Here is an 18,344-nt window from a genome sequence, read left to right on the forward strand (position 1 = left end):
AACTCAGATTATATGGATTAGCATTGAATGCAAAGAATAAATAAATTACAAAAATTAAAGAAAAGGGTTAAATAATCTCTTTAAATCTACTCACATCTCTGCGAACAAAGTTCTTAAGTCCGGAAAAAATCTCTGTACATTTGGTAAGAGTCAGCACGCACAACACTGTTGCAACACTTAAGCTGTCTCACTAAGGTTGGCCAGAGGCTGTACGTATCTGCCGCCTACTCGGCCGCATGAGAGAAACTTGAGGTTCAAATAGCAGAGCTTCTACATACAAGTACTCTTCCTGCAAGCTTATCTACTCTGCTACACGAGTGGATATATTTGAGTGAGTGTGTGTATGTGTAGTTTGGTGTGTGTGTCTGCAAGCTGCAGGTTTGGGTACTTCCCTTGTGCTTAACCACTAGAGGCTGGTGCAGCTGTGGGAGGTGATGAGCTCGTGACTGCAACAGCCTCAGAGAAGGCCGGCCCATCTTTGAAGGGAAACGCGCTCGAGTTACATTAAGTTTTGTTCATTGTGTTTCCATTAATTCAGTGCCACTGGGTAACACCTTAGTAGTTCAAGAATTTCCCTGTAGGTACATTCTCAATGTTACATTTGTTGTTGGTATTGAAACAGTATTGTCGACAATAGTGAGTTATTTAATATTTCTGTCGATAATAGTACAAGCATCGATAAAACCCTCATGATACCCATCCTTAAGTGAGACTTAGGTTGATTGTATAGACTTAATGATCACTGAAACATCAATAAATGTGTATCTTATCTTATCAAAAACAGCTGAGAAACTCATTGGAAATTAAAACAAATAGGTAGATTAAATTATAGCCTTTTTGTATTTGTTAATATACATACATTTGGACTTGATGGTAAAATAGTGATGCCTAAAATACCTCATGTTTTTGGAGATCTGCTCAAATGTACAAAAGACTGTAGATATTAGGGCTGGGTATCGAACAACAATCCCTTTTTAGTTCACGATGACACTTGGAGGTTAAAACATTGTATAGCTTCCGTTTACAAGCTGCTTTAGTGCTGCTGTTATGCAACTGCCACAGTATGTATTGAAGCTGATACAAACTCTTGTTGAAAAGGGAAAGGTCTTGGCAGGATCTAACCCCCCTAACCCTAACCCCTTTGACAAGATTCCATACACATGAAGCTATAGCGTAAATTCAGTCAGAAGACCAAACTCTTGCAAGCCCGTCATTTATTTCTCATACATCTGCCAATCACTTCTCACGCATGCTCACTCATTATTCACTTGCTGTCATTGTCCGGGGCTGTCAATCATGACACCAGCTGTGTATATCAGCTGGTCTCCTCTATCCAATAAGCACAAGGAAACAATGACATGGTCAGCCAATCATCTTGCTGCTGTCTCTTGTAAATATGACCGTCTCTCTACCTTCAGTTCATTCATGCTGCTGTTACTCACCTCTCCACCCTCCAGCTCCGCCCAGCCTTTGCTGGTCCATCAGCTTCATCAACTCATCATTCTATCAGCCTAATCATCATCATCATCATCATCATCATCATCATCATCATCATCACCACCACCACCATTTCAGAAACTGTTTTTCAACTGCCTAAGAACTATGGTATTAATTAGAAACATGAGGGAATAGTTTTTAGTCTTGTGAAGACGTCTGCACGTCTGCACGTCTGCACTGAAGACGTCTGCACAAAAAAATCAACAATTGAAATGGAGCATTGTCCGTCGACCCTCTTAAAGATCTTTCCTTCTTCGACAAAGTCACATCCTAGAAAAACAGAGAAATCTGAATTATTGTCTTTGTCAAAATTACTTTGAAATGTGATCATATTTAAGACTCTTTATACCTAAATAGTTTGAATATTCTTCTGAACATTGTTGAAAGAAAATCATTTTGTTTGGGATTTTATTATGTATTATATGTGAATAAATAAATAAATACAAAAAAAGTTAAGGTTGCTGCTGTTCCAATTGCAGAATGCGTTTAATTGGGAGTCTGGTCCAAACTGTGTGCACAAGTCCGTACTTGGCGTCCTTGGTATTGAGAAAGACCCTCTAATCTAAAGTCCGCTAACCCCGCCCCCCAAACAGCGAGTGGAGCGTTGCAGCCGGTGCTGTGAACCAGAGCCATTTGAAGAGAGAGTTCCGTAAAAGAGCTCAAGACGCGTGATAGCCACGTGAGTTACAGGGACGTCAGATAGTTCCAGTAAATACAAGGCGGGTGATCTGAATACACTTTAGGTAACTTAGATTTGACCTAAGTTTTAAGAAGAAAAAAAGGTTTATTATTGGCTAGAAAAACATGTGCAACAAAAGGCAATCACTGATCTTGTGACTGCTTTGTTCTACATACATTCTTCCAGTATTACTTCAGAATGACCTCCAAATGATGGTCGTCTGTCTTTGGCAGTGCATCGCTGAATAGTGTTAATCCTCCAGGCAAGGTACCCTGACCCACTCTTGCCATCATAATAATGCTCCTTGGAGGATAACAAAACAGACACTTCATTAGTAACATTTAAAATTGGAAAAACATGCTCTGGTAGAATTAAAAATGTTTCAAAACAGCATTTCACATAACCACAACCATTGCTGTGTTTAACTCACACAGCCATTCTTTGATTAAGGGTCACTGAGGTCAGGTAATAAGGCCACAATTCCTTTGGCATACATTTCTTTCACCTGTCTGGGCGGTGATGTACTGCAAGATTAAAGAAGAAATTATTTTTCAGTCATATTTCCAGGATTTAATAAGAGATTGAGAACATAAAGGCTAACTAAAAACAATTAGTAAATTACCCATTTTTCTCTGTCACGCCAGCTGAATGTTCACCATTTACCTTCTGCTTTCATCCACAAAGGACTTGGTTCGGTTGTATTAATTTATTATCAGTTCCCCACCAGATGTCTTAGTAAGAATGGATTTCACCAACTTAGCTTGCGGTTAGCTTGTCTGTAAATATTATCTAGGTGACTAAAAGAAAATGGCACCGTGAAAAATCCAGATTGGTTAGAAATGAGGTGAGGAGGGGTGTTTCAGAGTACTTCTGACACCACCTGGCAGCATCTTACTCAAGCTGTTGTTTAAATAACTCTGAAAGAGTCAATGGACTTTGGGGATCCGGTTATAACCATCCAACCTGCACAGCATCCTGGTGGCCAGATATCACTTCTGATACCCTTCAATGCTGCTGTGAGTAATGTGTTGAGGAGGTATTTTTTGGCCCTCCCGTCCAGGCCTTCAGGTATCACTCCCAATATTGCTACTGTGGGGTCTTGTTGGTATATATCTCTTTGAGGGCATCAAAGACTTCCCTCCAGTATGTATTTAACTTGGGGCATAGCCCGAATATATGTGTGTGATTGGCAGCGCTTCCGCAATTCCGCCAACACAAGTTGGAATGTGTTGGGCCCATCTTGCCACTATTTCTGAAGAATCTGGTAATTATTTTCCATTTAAATTCCCTCCAGGTGTTTGAGTTTGTAACTCGGTGTGCCTCTGTGCATATTTCCTCCGTATTCTGTAGCACGGTTGTCCTCATTAAATAGCTGGTGCAGGTGAACCAGTCCCATGCCTGACCACTTTCTAAAGCCTGTGTCTAGATTGTTAGGTGTGAAGGTCTTCATAAATCCAATGCTTGTTAATAATGAAATTAACTTTGGAAGCCCAAAAGCTGTCTGTATTTTGTTCCAGATTTTAAGAATAATCTTAGTCCACTCTGTCACTTCTTTTATGGGCACTTTTTTTTTTATCTAAAAAAGGCAATATTTGTAAGGGCTCTGGGCGTATACGTTTTTCCTTAATATTAAGCCAGCACGTGTCTGTGCCATTCTGAATCCACACTATCAGGGGTTTCATGTGTGCAGCCCAGAAGTAATATTTTAATGTTGGGAGTTTAAGGCCTCCATTTAGTTTAGATGGCTGTAAGGTTTTAAGTCAAATTCTGGGACTCTTTTTTTGCCAGATAAATTTGATTTCAGTGATTCTATGATGAACTCTTCTTTCTAAGATTGCTGTTAGAATGTGCAGGTCACCATTCAGCAGTGATATTGGTCTATAGGATTGGCACTCTGTGGGATCTTTACCTTCTTTATGAATTACCACTATAGTTGCCTCAGTCCAAGACGGTGCCATGGTTTTAGATTCTACTGCATGGTGGTATGCTTTTAGCAACAGTGGTGCTAACATATCCTTGAAGGTTTGATCAAATTCATTAATATATCCATCTGGTCCTGGGCTTTTATTATTTTTGAACGTTGAGATAACCTTCCTCAATAGGCTTATCTAATTCCTTGGCTGCTGATTCTGTCAGTTCAGTTAATTGTATAGGATTTAGGAACTCTGTAAGTTTTGCATTATCAGAGCCCCTATCCGTATTTTTGTATAAAGATTTGTAAAACTCTGCAAAGGATTCTGCTATTTTATCTGGTTTTGTAACAAAAGTTTCTTTTGATTTTATTTTCTGTACTGTATTAGATGATTGCTATTTTCTTAATCTAAACACTAATTGTTACCGTGTTCATAGTATCTTTGGTTCGCAAATCTTAAACTTCCCTCAATTGTATCTGATAGTAGGCTGTTGAGTTCTCTTCGGGTTGACTTTAGGTAATTTAGGAGTTTAGCCGATGCCGATTGTTTATGTTTATGTTCTAAGTATTTTATTTTTTCTTCCAATTCTCTCTGTTTAGCCTCTTTTCCTCTTCTCCTAGCAGAAGCAAATGAAATAATGCGGCCTCTGATGTATGCTTTAGCACAATCCCACAGTGCTGTAAGAGATGTTGTTTCGGCCGAGGTATCGATATCCAAGTATTCCTTGAGTTCTGCTGTAATAAAGACGGTAAATTATTTATCATAAAGGAGAGATGCATTAAGTTTCCATTGTTTAGATGTTGGTCTTTGGCCTATGTCCCATTTCAATGCCACAGGTGCGTGTTCAGATATAGTTATAGGAAGAATCTTAATGTACACTATCCTGTGTAGCTCTGCTTTCATGGTAAAGAAATAATCAATCCTTGAATAGGATGCATATCTGTTTGAATAGAAGGTGAAATCCCTGCGTCTCGGACACTTTCTTCTCCATATATCTACAATCATTCTACTCATTCTAGAGAGTGGCGCTTTAGAGACAGGTTGTCGGTCCATTAGTTGTAACATTACGCAATTCAGGTCCCCTCCCAGGAGTAGTAGCCCTGTACTGTATTGTAGGATCTTATTAAACAATGTCCTGATGAAGCGAGGATCGTCTTCATTAGGTGCATACACATTTATGAGGGATACTTCTGTGCCCTCAATTAATCCATTAACTAAGATATATCTCCCCTCTGTGTCTTTGTGTACTAGTGTTTGTGTGAAATTAATTTGTCTGTGTATGAGTATGGATACTCGCTTTGTTCTCCCTGATCGGTGCGAAGAGTAATATACTTTATCTGCCCACGACCTTCTCAACTTTTCATGTTCCGCGTCAGATAAATGGGTTTCCTGGAGGAATTCAATATGACAGTTGGCTTGTTTCATCTGATGTAGAATTGTATTTCTCTTAACAGGGCTATGGAGGCCTTTGACACTATAAAACTAACACGCACAAACAGACTACAAAACAGCTTTTACCCACAGGCTGTCAAATGTATAGAACCCACCCTCCCCCCACAAAAAAAAGCTGAGGACACTATAGCAGTAGCACTAACTGCTGAACAATATTCAATGGCACATGCACTTTATGATGATCCACTTATTTATCTGTCTACTTGTGATGTGAATGTTTCTATGGTTGTTTTTAATGTTTGTCTTTACTGTAAGCTACTAAACTGTTTTTCGTTGTTTTTTGTGACAATGACAATAAAGTATTCTATTCTATAACTTATTACTTTTAGCGAGTCCATTATGTTAAGTATGCAATTTTCATATTTTGGGATTTTGCATAGAGAGATGGGAAGCGGACGCAAACAGCCAGCACATGGGCCATGTATCTTGTCATGTGGAGTGTGGGGAGTTGGACTAGATAATGAAATCAATAGGGGTGGGTATAAAAAGGGTATTTAAGAAAAATGGACGATGACCTTGTTGTTCTTATGTACAACGTAGGATCCCAGGGGAACAGTGGGATCAGAATGAAGGGAAAGCAACAGTTGTGACTGCTGTTAACAAACATTAACAACAGTCTGGGACCTAGTCCCTAGCCGCTACCTGCCTTTTGACATCTTTTAATCTAAGGTTGCAATGTTTAATGACTAAAGTAACCTTAAAGACTAAAGTCATCTGTGTGACTTTCAGACAGGACAGAAGGAGCCTGAGAAATATTGTCTAATTTTTGACACGTCTCTGTGCAGTGATCTGCTATTAAAAGGGGTATCATTAACTAGAGATCATAGCAAAATAATATGCAAGGTAATCATATTCAAATATCACATTTGCACTTCCAAAAACAAACGCCATGATTAATATTGATAGTTTAGTTTATTTACATTAGGGACCATTTCCATAAATAATCTCTGCTGGTCCATATAATATGGATGTGTACTTGTGCAAGACACTTACACCTAACCCTAAATTGTATGAGTGTATGAGTGGGTGTGAATGATGACATTAGTGTTAAAGTGCGTTGGTCAGAAGCCATTAATAACATTTACCATTTACTGAAGGAGGCACGATATCCAACCTGCACAGCATCCTGGTGGCCAGATATCACTTCTACCCAGAGGTGAAGACCAGAGGGATGGAGTCTTGCCTCAGCTGGCCCTCTTCACTTCAGAACAAGTAATCACAACTCACACACTATTACTTATCCCCTGTGGAATTAAGGGATTGAAGAGTGATTCAATATAAACTCCCACTGACCTTCTATTTAATTGAAATATGACAAATTAAATATGAATCGTTTATCGTAAGTTTGAGTTCAGAGTTGTTCCGATACCAGAACCATTCTCTGATGCAGCCTAAAATGCCTTAAGTACTGCAGGTGTGCGAGTCTTTGCACAAATCCAATATACAATTATCATATATCATTTATCATCTTATTTATGCGACACAAGAACAACAACACGTGTCAATCGCTACCTTTAGTTATAATGCAGTTGTATAATCCTACTATTCTACTTGCAACATTGCTGGCCCATATCCATCAATCAAAAATCAGCGGAGCTGCAACATAACATCGACAGATAATAGTCAACTGAACTATTGAGAGGCTCCGTGAGCCGCCTTGCTGTCAAGAAAAAGAAGAAGGGTCGTTGGAGTGACCGGAAATAACGCGACTCTGTCTTTAAAGGTCTCTGGTCATTGGCTGAGGCTGAGCTCGAATGAGGAAGTGGAACCACCACCACCACAACAACAACAAAACTCCGTCGGAGATATCGCTGTTGTCTTTGTAGTAATGCGTGTCGTCCTCCCCTGAGTGCCTGAGGTAATACTGCTTCTGGGGTATGTATGGAGAGCTGCTTGCACAGGCTTTGAGCTAATGTTAGCCTTTCCTCGTCCGGTGCTAGCTTAATTTACGCTACTGACGCTAAATGTATTCGAGCTCGGGAAATGTGAGTTTATTAGTATGTTTAGCTAATTGTATTATTTGACATCATATGACACATGACATACACATCATGTTTGTCTGTCTGCTGTGTACCAGCTGTCTACATACAAAACTACGCTAACGTTAGCAAGATAACCGCTAGCTGTCATTACGTTACTACTGGTAGCGTGTTAGCTCGCTAACGGGAATCAATACTAACCTGTGCTAATGCTAGGGAGCCATGTTTGACAGGTAAATAGCTCCAAGACGTGTTGAGAAAGGTTGTCCCTTAAAGGCTGTCCCTCAAAGACTATTTAAAGACTCTCTCTTAAAGAAGGACTGTCCCTTAAAGACTCTCCCTTAAAGGCTGTACCATTTCTGTTGTATGTAATGGAAATTAATTAACCTCCTCAATCTCCTTTAGAGAAAACAAATGCGACATGAAACACTCAAATGTCTTTAAGCATTTATTAAACAGAAACTTGGAAATAATTCAATTGAATGGGCAGTGCTCTTCCCCACAAATGGTTCGGAGGTCTGACCCGGAAAAAATAGTTCACATGAGTTTTATACATCAACAGTTATTCTTTGAAATGTTTGCCCTCTCCCCTTTCCCCTCCCCCCACACTGCCATCCGTGTGCAGACAGGAGTCAGGCCCCGTCCAGCTGGCGCCTGCCGCTTGGTCGCGGCCCTGAGAAAGAAAAGTGATAGCCCGAAGAAAGAAAACAGAAGTATCCATACGATAGAAAGATACCCCTGCTATCATTCCAAGATGGCCCAGTTCAGTCTGGGCGAACTGACCTCACTACATGATCCACACGTTTAAGAATAATGCCTTCTAAATACAATTTCCACCACATTGTACAGTGTCCCATATTTACTGTGGAGGAAAGGACATTGATGTGGCCTTTGAGGACACGAATTAGTCTTCAGTATAAATCAAATACTGAAGTTTATATAGGTAACGTTCCAGTTTTCAGACACAGAGGTCGGCTCCACCTGGGATATTTTTGCTGTTCAGTTATTTATTGTTTGAACCGACTCTCTTCTTCTCATTGCAGTGAAACTGCTGTTTTCTGTGTATTTCAAAGGCTCACAACACTGTTATAAACCTGTGACAGGCTGAATCTAATTATTCTATATTGATGGGACTCTTATTGTTACAGGATGGGTGTGTAAATAGCCACATAATATGGATAGTTGTGTCTCAGTAGAGAACAAGCTGTTGTGACATTTTTTATATAATGAAATGAGAGCTTTTTTCTTTCAGTGTTTGTATTAAGCCTTTGGATACATTACACAACTGAGCCACGCCATGGAGGAGACGAGTCGGGAGGCGGTTGCCACGGCGGTGCAGCGAGTGGCAGGGATGCTGCAGAGGTCCGACCAGCTGGACAAAGTGGAGCAGTACAGAAGACGAGAGGCTCGCAAGAAGGCCTCCGTGGAAGCCAGGCTGAAGGTGATGTGTTGACGGCATATTTCAGTTTTGCCCTCCATCTGATTTTATGAAATAAAAAAGCAGCAATTCCTCGACAATCCTCAATTGAGTAAATGCTTCAGCACAAAGGCTATTTATAGAGCAATCAAAAATGTAATTGATACCTGCTAATGAATTAGGTTTGTACAGTTACAATCATCATCGTCTGTCGTGTTAAAGGGTTCTAAGAAGAGATCAGAAATACCAGGAAAACTTGAATGTCAAAGTAAACAGTTTATTTAAGCTCCATCTTAGTGCCCCCAACCCCCAATATTATTCGTTGACACAAAGCAAAATAACACTAACTTCTGTAAGTTACAGGGACACTAATAATAATAATTATTATAACAATTGGGGCTGCATCTAACATTTCTATTTTAAGCAATTAATCTAACAAGTATCTTTTCAATAAACCGATTAATTAACAACTGTTTACGATAAAAAAACATATCTTTTCAATTCTTGATTTAATATAACAATGAATTAACCCAAAACAAATACCAAAAGCCACTTCTTGTCTCCCCAGCCCTCATAAGAACGGTTTCTTCCTTCAGGCAGCAATCCAGTCCCAGCTGGACGGCGTTCGCACCGGACTCACCCAGCTGCACAGCGCTCTGCTGGACGTCAAAGACATCCAGGGCTCACTGGCTGACGTGAGCAAAGACTGGCGGCAGAGCATCAACACCATAGAGAACCTGAAAGACGTCAAGGACGCCGTCGTTCAACACAGTCAGCTAGCCTCCGCTGTTGAAAACCTCAAAAACATTTTCTCAGGTAAGCTTAGTTTGATCCGACCTCAAATGATGTCGGCGATAATGTGTCCCTGCCCCCAGACAGTATCCCCAAACAGGCTTCTTTGAAGTTTGACTCTCACTCTTAGTGCTGTGTGTGTCTTTGTGTCTTTTGCTGCGCGTACAGTGCCACAGATTGTGTCGGGGACGACGCTGCTGATAGAGCAGGCCGAGCTGCTGCAGGCCCACAGGAAGCTCATGGAGCTGGAGTGTTCCCGGGACGACCTCATGTACGAGCAGTACCGCATGGACAGCAAGAACACGAGCGACATGAACCTCATCTCCATTTACTTCGAAGACGTAAGTTTGACTGACGGAGTTTTTGCTGACAGCTGACATGCAGCCGCGCTGCAGTGTGGCCCGGGCATTACACAATACTGCTTTACATTCGCTAATTATCAATTGATATAAGAAATTAACAAATCACGGTGTGATAAAAGCTGCTATCCATCAATTGGAGCACTATTAAAGATGACCTGATCTAAATGCAACAGGAAAAAAAGGCAAGACATTTAAATTTCAGCACCTCTAAATGAATAACACTTTGAAATGCGGGAATTATCCTGTAAATAATTTGATTTGGCAAATATGTACTCAGATGTAGACTTTTAAGACTACATTTTATAAAAGAGTTGTTCACCTTTGTAAAATCCTCAGACATGTTAATAGTGCTTTTATTGGTCATGTCTGAAAAGCTCGAGTTACAAAACATTCAGAGGTGCACGACCAGGCGCCACGACCGATTTGTGGATCCTCAATGCGCAAGCTGCTATGTTTCTGACACCCGCAGCTCACGCTGGCTCATGCTGGCTCCACTGTAGCGAGTAGAAACCTGACTCAAGTCAGCAGAGCCGGTTAGTCACCGGTTAATGGGTGTCGGCTATTAAAAGCAAAATCAACCAAAACTGATCTAATCCTGACTTGAGTGCAGACACTATCATGTTCAACTTGTCTGCTACAAGGCTTATGGTTTACTAGATTGAGACCAAACAACACAACGTTTGTTAATTTGTCTGACAGGGGGACATTATCAGCAGCTCATTTGCTCATTTACTAATATCCATATGTTCTATGATTATTTTGTTTTATTTAGTCTGGAGCTAAAGCTTGTTTGCCTCTCTACATTTGTATTTTATCAAAGAGGTTTTTAGTTCTGATGTGGCGACATGCATCCAAGCTCCAGGGCAGCCGGCTTTCAGTCTTATTCTGTCTGCTCTTCCAGGTCCAAGAGCTGTCCGACGAGCTGGCCAAGCAGTTATGGATGGTGCTGCAGAGGGCCATGGTCACGGTCCGCCGTGACCCCACTATGCTGGTGTCAGTGGTTCGCATCATTGAGCGGGAGGAGAAGATCGATCGGCGCATGGTGGACCGCAAGAAGCAGACAGGCTTCATCCCACCTGGGAGACCCAAACGGTGGAAGGACAAGATGTTTGAGGTGATGAAGGATCAAGAGTGATATTCCCTAAATTAGTAAGAATATTACTCTGACAATTAGAATAAAGTAGATTATCTCTTTGTACTCTTTGAGGTGGACACAACATGTATCACAACAGTCGGGACTAGTCTTGAATGATCTACATCCAAATATGAGACCATATGGAGGCTACTTGGGGAACATATTATCCCCAGGAGGTTTCAACTCTTATGTTTTGCTCCGAACAACACAGGGATGCCAAACATCAACAAAAACATGGCTGACTGACAAACCGATGTGTCTTTGGCAAACGTACGCACAATTGAACTCTCAATAGTGAAGCTTTGACCTTTTCATTTATTTTATTGCATTTTTAACGTTTTCCATAATAACCTTTTTGCATAGAAAATTACTTTTACCGCATTAAGAGCTGTTTTCTTTTCTTTGATCTGTTGCAGGTGTTGGAGGGTACAGTCGGCACCCGTATAGAGGGCACCCAGTCTGTGACAAGAGAGGCTGACAAAATGTGGCTGGTTCGTCTTCTAGAAATAACCAGGAAATATGTTCTGGATGACCTCATCATTGTGAAGAACCTCATGGTGCAGTGCTTCCCCCAGCACTATGACACTTTCAACAGGTAACGGACACATGTGCTGAGCCTTGAACGGGTCCTAAACACAAGATTATGCATTCAGAAGATCTCTCTCTCTCTCTCTCAGGTTTTTCGGCCTCTACCACAATGCTGTGTCCTCTCGTGTCAAAGAACTGGCCTCTGAGGACTTGGAGGCTAATGAGATCGTATCCATGCTGACCTGGGTCCTCAACACATATAAGAGGTAACACACCCTGTCTGTCCCTTTCTTTGTCAATAGCACTCAGGGGAAACTTGCTGTCATTGGGTGTTGCAACTGATTCAACAAGTGGACCTCCTCCTCAATCATTTGGGACGAGGAGTGACACGCAATCACTTGGTTTTAGACATCTCCATGGTAACCTCTATATGTGGTGTTTGGTAATGAGTAAACAGGTGGAGAACTTTGAGGCAATTAATTTGCACGTCAATATGTTTTTTTTAACTGTTTTTGTTATGAGCGCTTTTACGCAGAGTGCAAATACTACGCTGTGAAAAAGTTAACTTGTCAACGCTTACCAGATCAATAAAACAATAATAAAAGACAGAGACATATAGTATTCACAGGCACACAGCAGTACATTGCTTTTCTCTCGTTCTGGGACTACTGATTCCTGTTTTTATTTATTTACCCTTCATTGTTACATTCAGCAGCACTGTCGTTCTTAACTTGAAAACTCACCTGAGAGCAGTTTAACCAATCAAGTGGTAGAACAAATGGGTATTTGTACACTTGGATTAAATTTCCATCGTCACCACCAGTCCACCCGGCTCCCACAGCAGTTCAACTGGACACCAGAGTGGTGACCTCCAGGAACAGCAGCGTGGGGTCAGTCGGCTTGAACACTTCCGCGATGGCAGCGATGGCACCACAGAGCCGGTCTGTGTCTTCACCCTACAGGGAACAGATTTTTAGTAAATCCTTGTGTGTGTTTCAGTGAGGAGATGATGGGTCATTCAGAGCTCTATTCAGAGTGCGACATCAACCAGCTGGAGCCTCTGCTCCCTCAAGACGTGGTGGACGAGCTGCTCAGCAAATACGTCCAGACGTTCACGGTACGCACCACACACGTTGAGGCTCCCACAAATCAAATTGGGTGTTCACGTAATTTTTTTGTGTCACTTACGTATTACGCTGATACCTGTACGCCAGCATTTGGCCCGACGCTCCAAGCCCACGTCCCTCCTTCACCAGCAGCAATGCAATGATGTCTGCCTCGTACATGTACTGTTTGTACAGGAAACACATAAGTACGCGTCATCAAATAGCACTCTGCTCGCAGTTTCATGGGAATTTTAACAGGAATTATAAAGCTTTGTTTATACTAACCGATAAATGAACGGAGGCATTATCCTGTAAACGCCAGAGGGTGAACAAACAAAACGAACTGAAGAATTAAAAAGACAACGAGTGAAACCCAGAGATATGAACATAGACTGTAGGTGTAACTGACAAAAACCATAAACCAACCTCCACTATGACCAGGAAGGATTGTAGTTATCTGAACTCATATTCATGGACTACTTTATTGCCTTTGTACCAGCCGTGTGAAGGAACTAGTCAAGTATTAAAAGCATTAGAAAGAAACCAAGGTGAAATTTCCTGTAAAAGGTTTGATTTGGCTGCACAATATTTAGTCAAATGAAGATTTTAACGCCTCCTTGTTTCTAAAATATCAGAAAACAAATCGTCCATCTGCGTATGATCCCTAGTTGTGTAAATAGTGCTTTTTATCAGGGAGCTATTTGTGGCTGCTTAAGTGTCAAATATACAAACACAAACGTGTCGTCATGGATCAAAGTGAACCAGGTTACAGTGACACAGAAACGATGCGCCAGGCTCTCTGGTTGACTCGTCATATCTTCAGTCTAATATAACAGGCTGGCTGCGGAAAGCCCTGGAGACGGACAAGAAGGACTGGCAGAAAGAAACGGAGCCCGAGGCGGACCAAGACGGCTACTACCAGACCACACTGCCCGCCATCGTCTTTCAGGTAACACACACATGACGTACAACCACACGCGCACACACACAGCCACTTCTGACCGTTCTTGACCCTGAACAGGAATGAGGAGATATTCAGAAGGGTCCCTCAAACAGCATTCATTGACTTACCCTGAAGGGGTTTCAGATTCAACAGACTGTGGGTCTTGCTGAGAGGCATAGTTTTCCCCACCCACTCACAGTGTTAGTGTCACCATGTGAGCTGACTTTCTGGCCTCTGCTGAAAAGCAACTCTGTTACATACGTCTTATATACATGTTTTCACCCAGGTGATGGATGGACTTTCTTAAAAGGAGAATTAATTGATATACAGACAATACAATTGGATCCATCTGAGGTCCAAACTGTAAATGAGGTACAGAATACACTTTCAATGCATGTTCCTTCCACTCTTCATCAGATGTTTGAGCAGAACCTGCAGGTCGCTGCGCAGATTGATGGAGATTTCAAAGAGCAGGTTCTGAAGCTCTGTCTGAAACAGATGAACACTTTCCTCATCAGGTAATCTGTTTCCATACTTTCTTTCTGATGTGCTAAGGGTCTCTTAAAGCTGGCATTTAAGTTGCCTGGCTTCATTTCACCACACACACACAATATTGGTTCTATGTAAACACCGGTCAAGAGAACAAACTGCAGCAATTACTAACGTGTGCGAATGTGTGGTTGTGTAGGTACAGAGAGGAGGCGGTGACCTACAAAGAGGAGCACCTGAGAGACAGACAGCTGCCTCAGTGTTATGTACAGTACATGATAGCCATCATCAACAACTGCCAGACATTCAAGTAAGATTCTGTTTTCTAGAGCAACTAGCCTGCCGGCATTTCTGAGACACGGAGAAAAGCTGAGGTCGTGATCTTCCCAAATAAAACATATTTGATGTGACTTGTCGAGTCTTGGCCAATCAGCGTTAAGATGTCTAGAGCTTCTTCATTTCCCTCAAACTTGTTTTAATGGAAGCTAGTCGGCTTGCTATCAGAATTGACATGGGTCGCTTCGGTAGTCGCCAGACAGTGAAGAGGATTAGCGTGGGGTTCCATATTGTAATGGGTGACGTTGTGATCCTCAGAGAGTCCATCAACAGTCTGAAGAGGAAGTACTCTCAGTCGTCGGAGCCCACTGACAGTGATGCTGCCATAGAGAGGACCCTCAACGAGGTGGCCAAGGAGGGATGCCAGTTCCTGTTGGACGAAGTCTTCCTAGACCTCGAGGTAAGCAAGACATATTGTCCACGTTAATGCCACAGAGTAAAGTATTTAAGGTTTTTGCAAACATTTGCTACAAAGTAATAACACATCTCCTTTTAAAAGGTACAGTGGAACCTCTGACTGATCACGTCGGCTCACTATAAGTGGTTGAGTGTTAGAACCAGTTTTTTTTACCATTACCATGTAATGATGTCAAGTACATTGACATCATTACATGTGTGTCATCTGATGATTATTAAGTTATGAAAAAATTGTTTTCATATTTTGTCATGAATTAAAAAAAGACCCAAAACAAACACTGACGGTGGACTACTTGATTAATACAAGTTAATTAAACGTGCTTCTGTCCGAAACTGTGTCACTACAGTGTAAAAGTGGCACCTTGCATGGTAGCCCCTACCATCAGTGTGTGAATGGGTGACTGACATGTTGTGTTAAAGCACTGCACAAGTACAGTCCATTACCCATTTACCATAAATGGACTAAAGAAAGATCAAGTGCCTTTTTAACTTTTCATTTAAATTGGCAGTAAAAAGGAGAAAAACTAATTAAGGAAATTGATGCACAATAAAATGCTCCAGTGCATTTGATTGCTTTGATTTTGACATTGCATTGACCAGCATCACCTGAATGAGCTGCTGACCAGGAAGTGGGTGACCGGCTCTCACGCTGTGGACACAATCTGTGTGACCGTGGAGGATTACTTCAATGACTTCAACAAGATCAAGAAACCCTTCAATCAGGTAGGACGGGAGCACAACACCCTGTTCTTGAATGATCACGATCTCCCCGTCCCACAGCGGACTATGAGCCCTGCACCGTGATTGATGTGTTATATGTGGTGTGTGCAGGAGATGACGAGCGAGGCCCTGCGCAGGGTGGTGGTGGAATACATCAAAGCAGTGATGCAGAAGAGGATCACCTTTAAGAACGCAGATGAGAGGAGGGAGGGAGCTGAGAGGATGATCAAAGAGGCGGATCAGTTCAAGTTCCTCTTCAGGAAGCTGGCCGCTGTGAGTCCATGTGTCACGGTTTCTATATCCTGCAACACTGTTAGCTTCCAGCACCAGCAGGACTAGTTATACACACCTTGTGCATCCTATTTTCTAATATGTTACAAATTTGTGTTAAAAAAAAAATGGACCTCAGGAGGAGTGAAGGTTCGCTGTTAGCAGGCAGTGGGCAGCACTCTTGGCTAAATACCAGAGCTAACAGCTAGCATTAACGCAGGTTGCATTGAGTGGCATTATGATGCGTTCATAGTGGGCAACGGTAAATTAATAACGTTATCATGATGTGTTTCAATATAATCTTGTAAAATGACATTTTTGGTAAGAAACTCAACTAAATATAGTTGTCTGAAGGAATTCTGAGCTGTTAAACTTCCTAACTGGCTCCAAGCAGCTCATAATACATCATTAACACTACAAATGCCAAGATTTTTAATTGATAAAATATATTTTATTTCCTAACCGTCTAAGTTGTGTTTTTGGGGGTAAGGGGGGAAATTATATCGGATCATCTTTATAAATAACAATGAATCTGTTGAGTTTAACAAATCTGTCAACCAATAGCTGTCAAAATAGATTCAGGGTGCACACGGCCCGGTCAGAGTAGACCTGGTGAAACCATTGCCGTCGTAATGACGGGTTGATTGTTTGGTGTAGGGTGAAGACACAGACCGGCTCTGTGGTGCCATCGCTGCCATCGCGGAAGTGTTCAAGCTGACTGACCCCACGCTGCTGTTCCTGGAGGTCACCACTCTGGTGTCCAAGTATCCTGACATCAGGTACACACAAACACACACTCACATCTGGCTCACACATCTGGCTCTGCAGCGATAGCCGCTGCTTGGATTGAGGTCTGGACTCTGGCACATTAAAGGGCCAGTGTGGAGAATTGTGTTACAGCGGTTTTGCACTCATTGGCTCACGTTGCGTTATGCTGCGGTCACACCAAAAGCGTTATGAATTATTCGCGCGAGTAGATTGCATGCAAAGTCAATGCACAGGCGCGACTGGCGTGTTGCGAAATCAATAAGCGTTGAGATGCTCTGCCCGTCATCACTGCCGTTGCTGAATCAAACTGCTACTGGTCCGCCTGAAGTAGCGCTGGAAGCGTCCGTCATTCAGACGCTGTTCCTGGAGCTGTGTGCGCCTACGGATAATATTATGAACCCAGACACGAGGGCGTTTGATGTTCCGACATTTGTGGGACCTCCACAACAAGTATAAAGCAGAACTAGTGGTTATTTCTATGGTGGATGGCGGAAATAGTAACTGTTTTCACGGAGTAAAGCCACGGACATAAGCCGCGCTCTCCTTTCCGCCGCGAAAAAGCAAAGCGAATTAACCACAAAGTCAAGCGAGTAAACTGCGAAAATTCGTAACGCTTTTGTTGTGAACGTAGCATTAGTCTGACAGGCGTTCAGCATTCCCAGTACCAGGGCCATAAACTGGCACACCTAAATGGAATGCAGCCATTGGAATGCTATTAATTACAGCAATCTTCTAAGTGCCTTAGATGAGTTTCTATATAAACGTTCCACTCTGCCCATTGGGAGGTAATCCCAGAGCAGGTTGCTGCCGATGCGGTAACAATGAGGTCTCTCCACAGGGAGGAACACATCCAGGCGCTGCTGGCGGTGCGCGGTGACGCAAGCAGGGAGATGCGCCAGATGATCATCGGGACCCTCAGCGAGAACAAAGTATCCTACTCTGGTCTCACGCAGCCCATCTTCAAAGACATCACGGTGCCCACCATGACCATGACGACCATGAATACCATGACCTCCATGGCGACTGCAAAGCTGCTTAAATGAAGGCAAAAGCCACGACACTGTTTCCACTTTCAGACACGATAACATAAGCAAGGTTCTGTTTCCAGACACTCGGTTATTTTCATCTGTTTCATGCAGCTTGCTGTGTTTTCTGTCCCCACCCTTTTTTTTTTGCTGTTTTCATTGTCACCCTGATCACATCTGCGTCAATAAAATAATACAATAATAGTTGTAATATTGTGTGGTACGATTATTTCGAGATTGAAGCATCACAGGATGTGTTTCTTCTCCGTGACTACTGTACTTTGACTTGTATTGCAGATGTCACAGTAAAAGCTGCCATGAGGAGCTTTTCATTTTCTGTTGATTCTGGCGACCCTATGGGCAAAAGTGGTCGTATCTCCGAGCACCGGAGTCCCAGTTAGAAGTTCAATTTGCAAAAACAAAACATTCTGCCACCTCTCTAACAGCGAAGAGGAAACCTTCTGTATCAAACTAGGTCAGACATGATGCATCCCGTTAATCAGTGCATTTGTCAGT

The 18,344-nt window shown here is 42.1% G+C and overlaps 1 protein-coding gene across 2 annotated transcripts; it reads left to right on the top strand.

Moving 5' to 3' along the window:
• The first annotated feature begins 7,289 nt into the window (after positions 1 to 7,289).
• On the top strand, positions 7,290 to 18,004 carry exoc3 (exocyst complex component 3). Of its 2 annotated transcripts, none has more exons than XM_079228430.1 (16): positions 7,290 to 7,399; positions 8,773 to 8,961; positions 9,534 to 9,753; positions 9,898 to 10,070; positions 10,993 to 11,205; positions 11,643 to 11,821; positions 11,904 to 12,020; positions 12,754 to 12,871; positions 13,684 to 13,809; positions 14,221 to 14,321; positions 14,492 to 14,602; positions 14,887 to 15,028; positions 15,646 to 15,768; positions 15,877 to 16,038; positions 16,693 to 16,814; positions 17,642 to 18,004. In XM_079228430.1, exons 2-16 carry the CDS (start codon positions 8,818 to 8,820, stop codon positions 17,844 to 17,846), a joined length of 2,256 nt encoding a protein of 751 aa, XP_079084556.1. In that variant the 5' UTR covers positions 7,290 to 7,399; positions 8,773 to 8,817; the 3' UTR covers positions 17,847 to 18,004. The 2 variants fall into 2 exon arrangements, with proteins under 2 accessions (XP_079084556.1, XP_079084557.1); XM_079228431.1 differs by having other exon boundaries at positions 7,330 to 7,416.
• Positions 18,005 to 18,344: the final 340 nt, after the last annotated feature.

This window comes from Taurulus bubalis (assembly GCF_910589615.1).
Source record: "Taurulus bubalis genome assembly, chromosome: 1".
NCBI lineage: Eukaryota > Metazoa > Chordata > Actinopteri > Perciformes > Cottidae > Taurulus > Taurulus bubalis.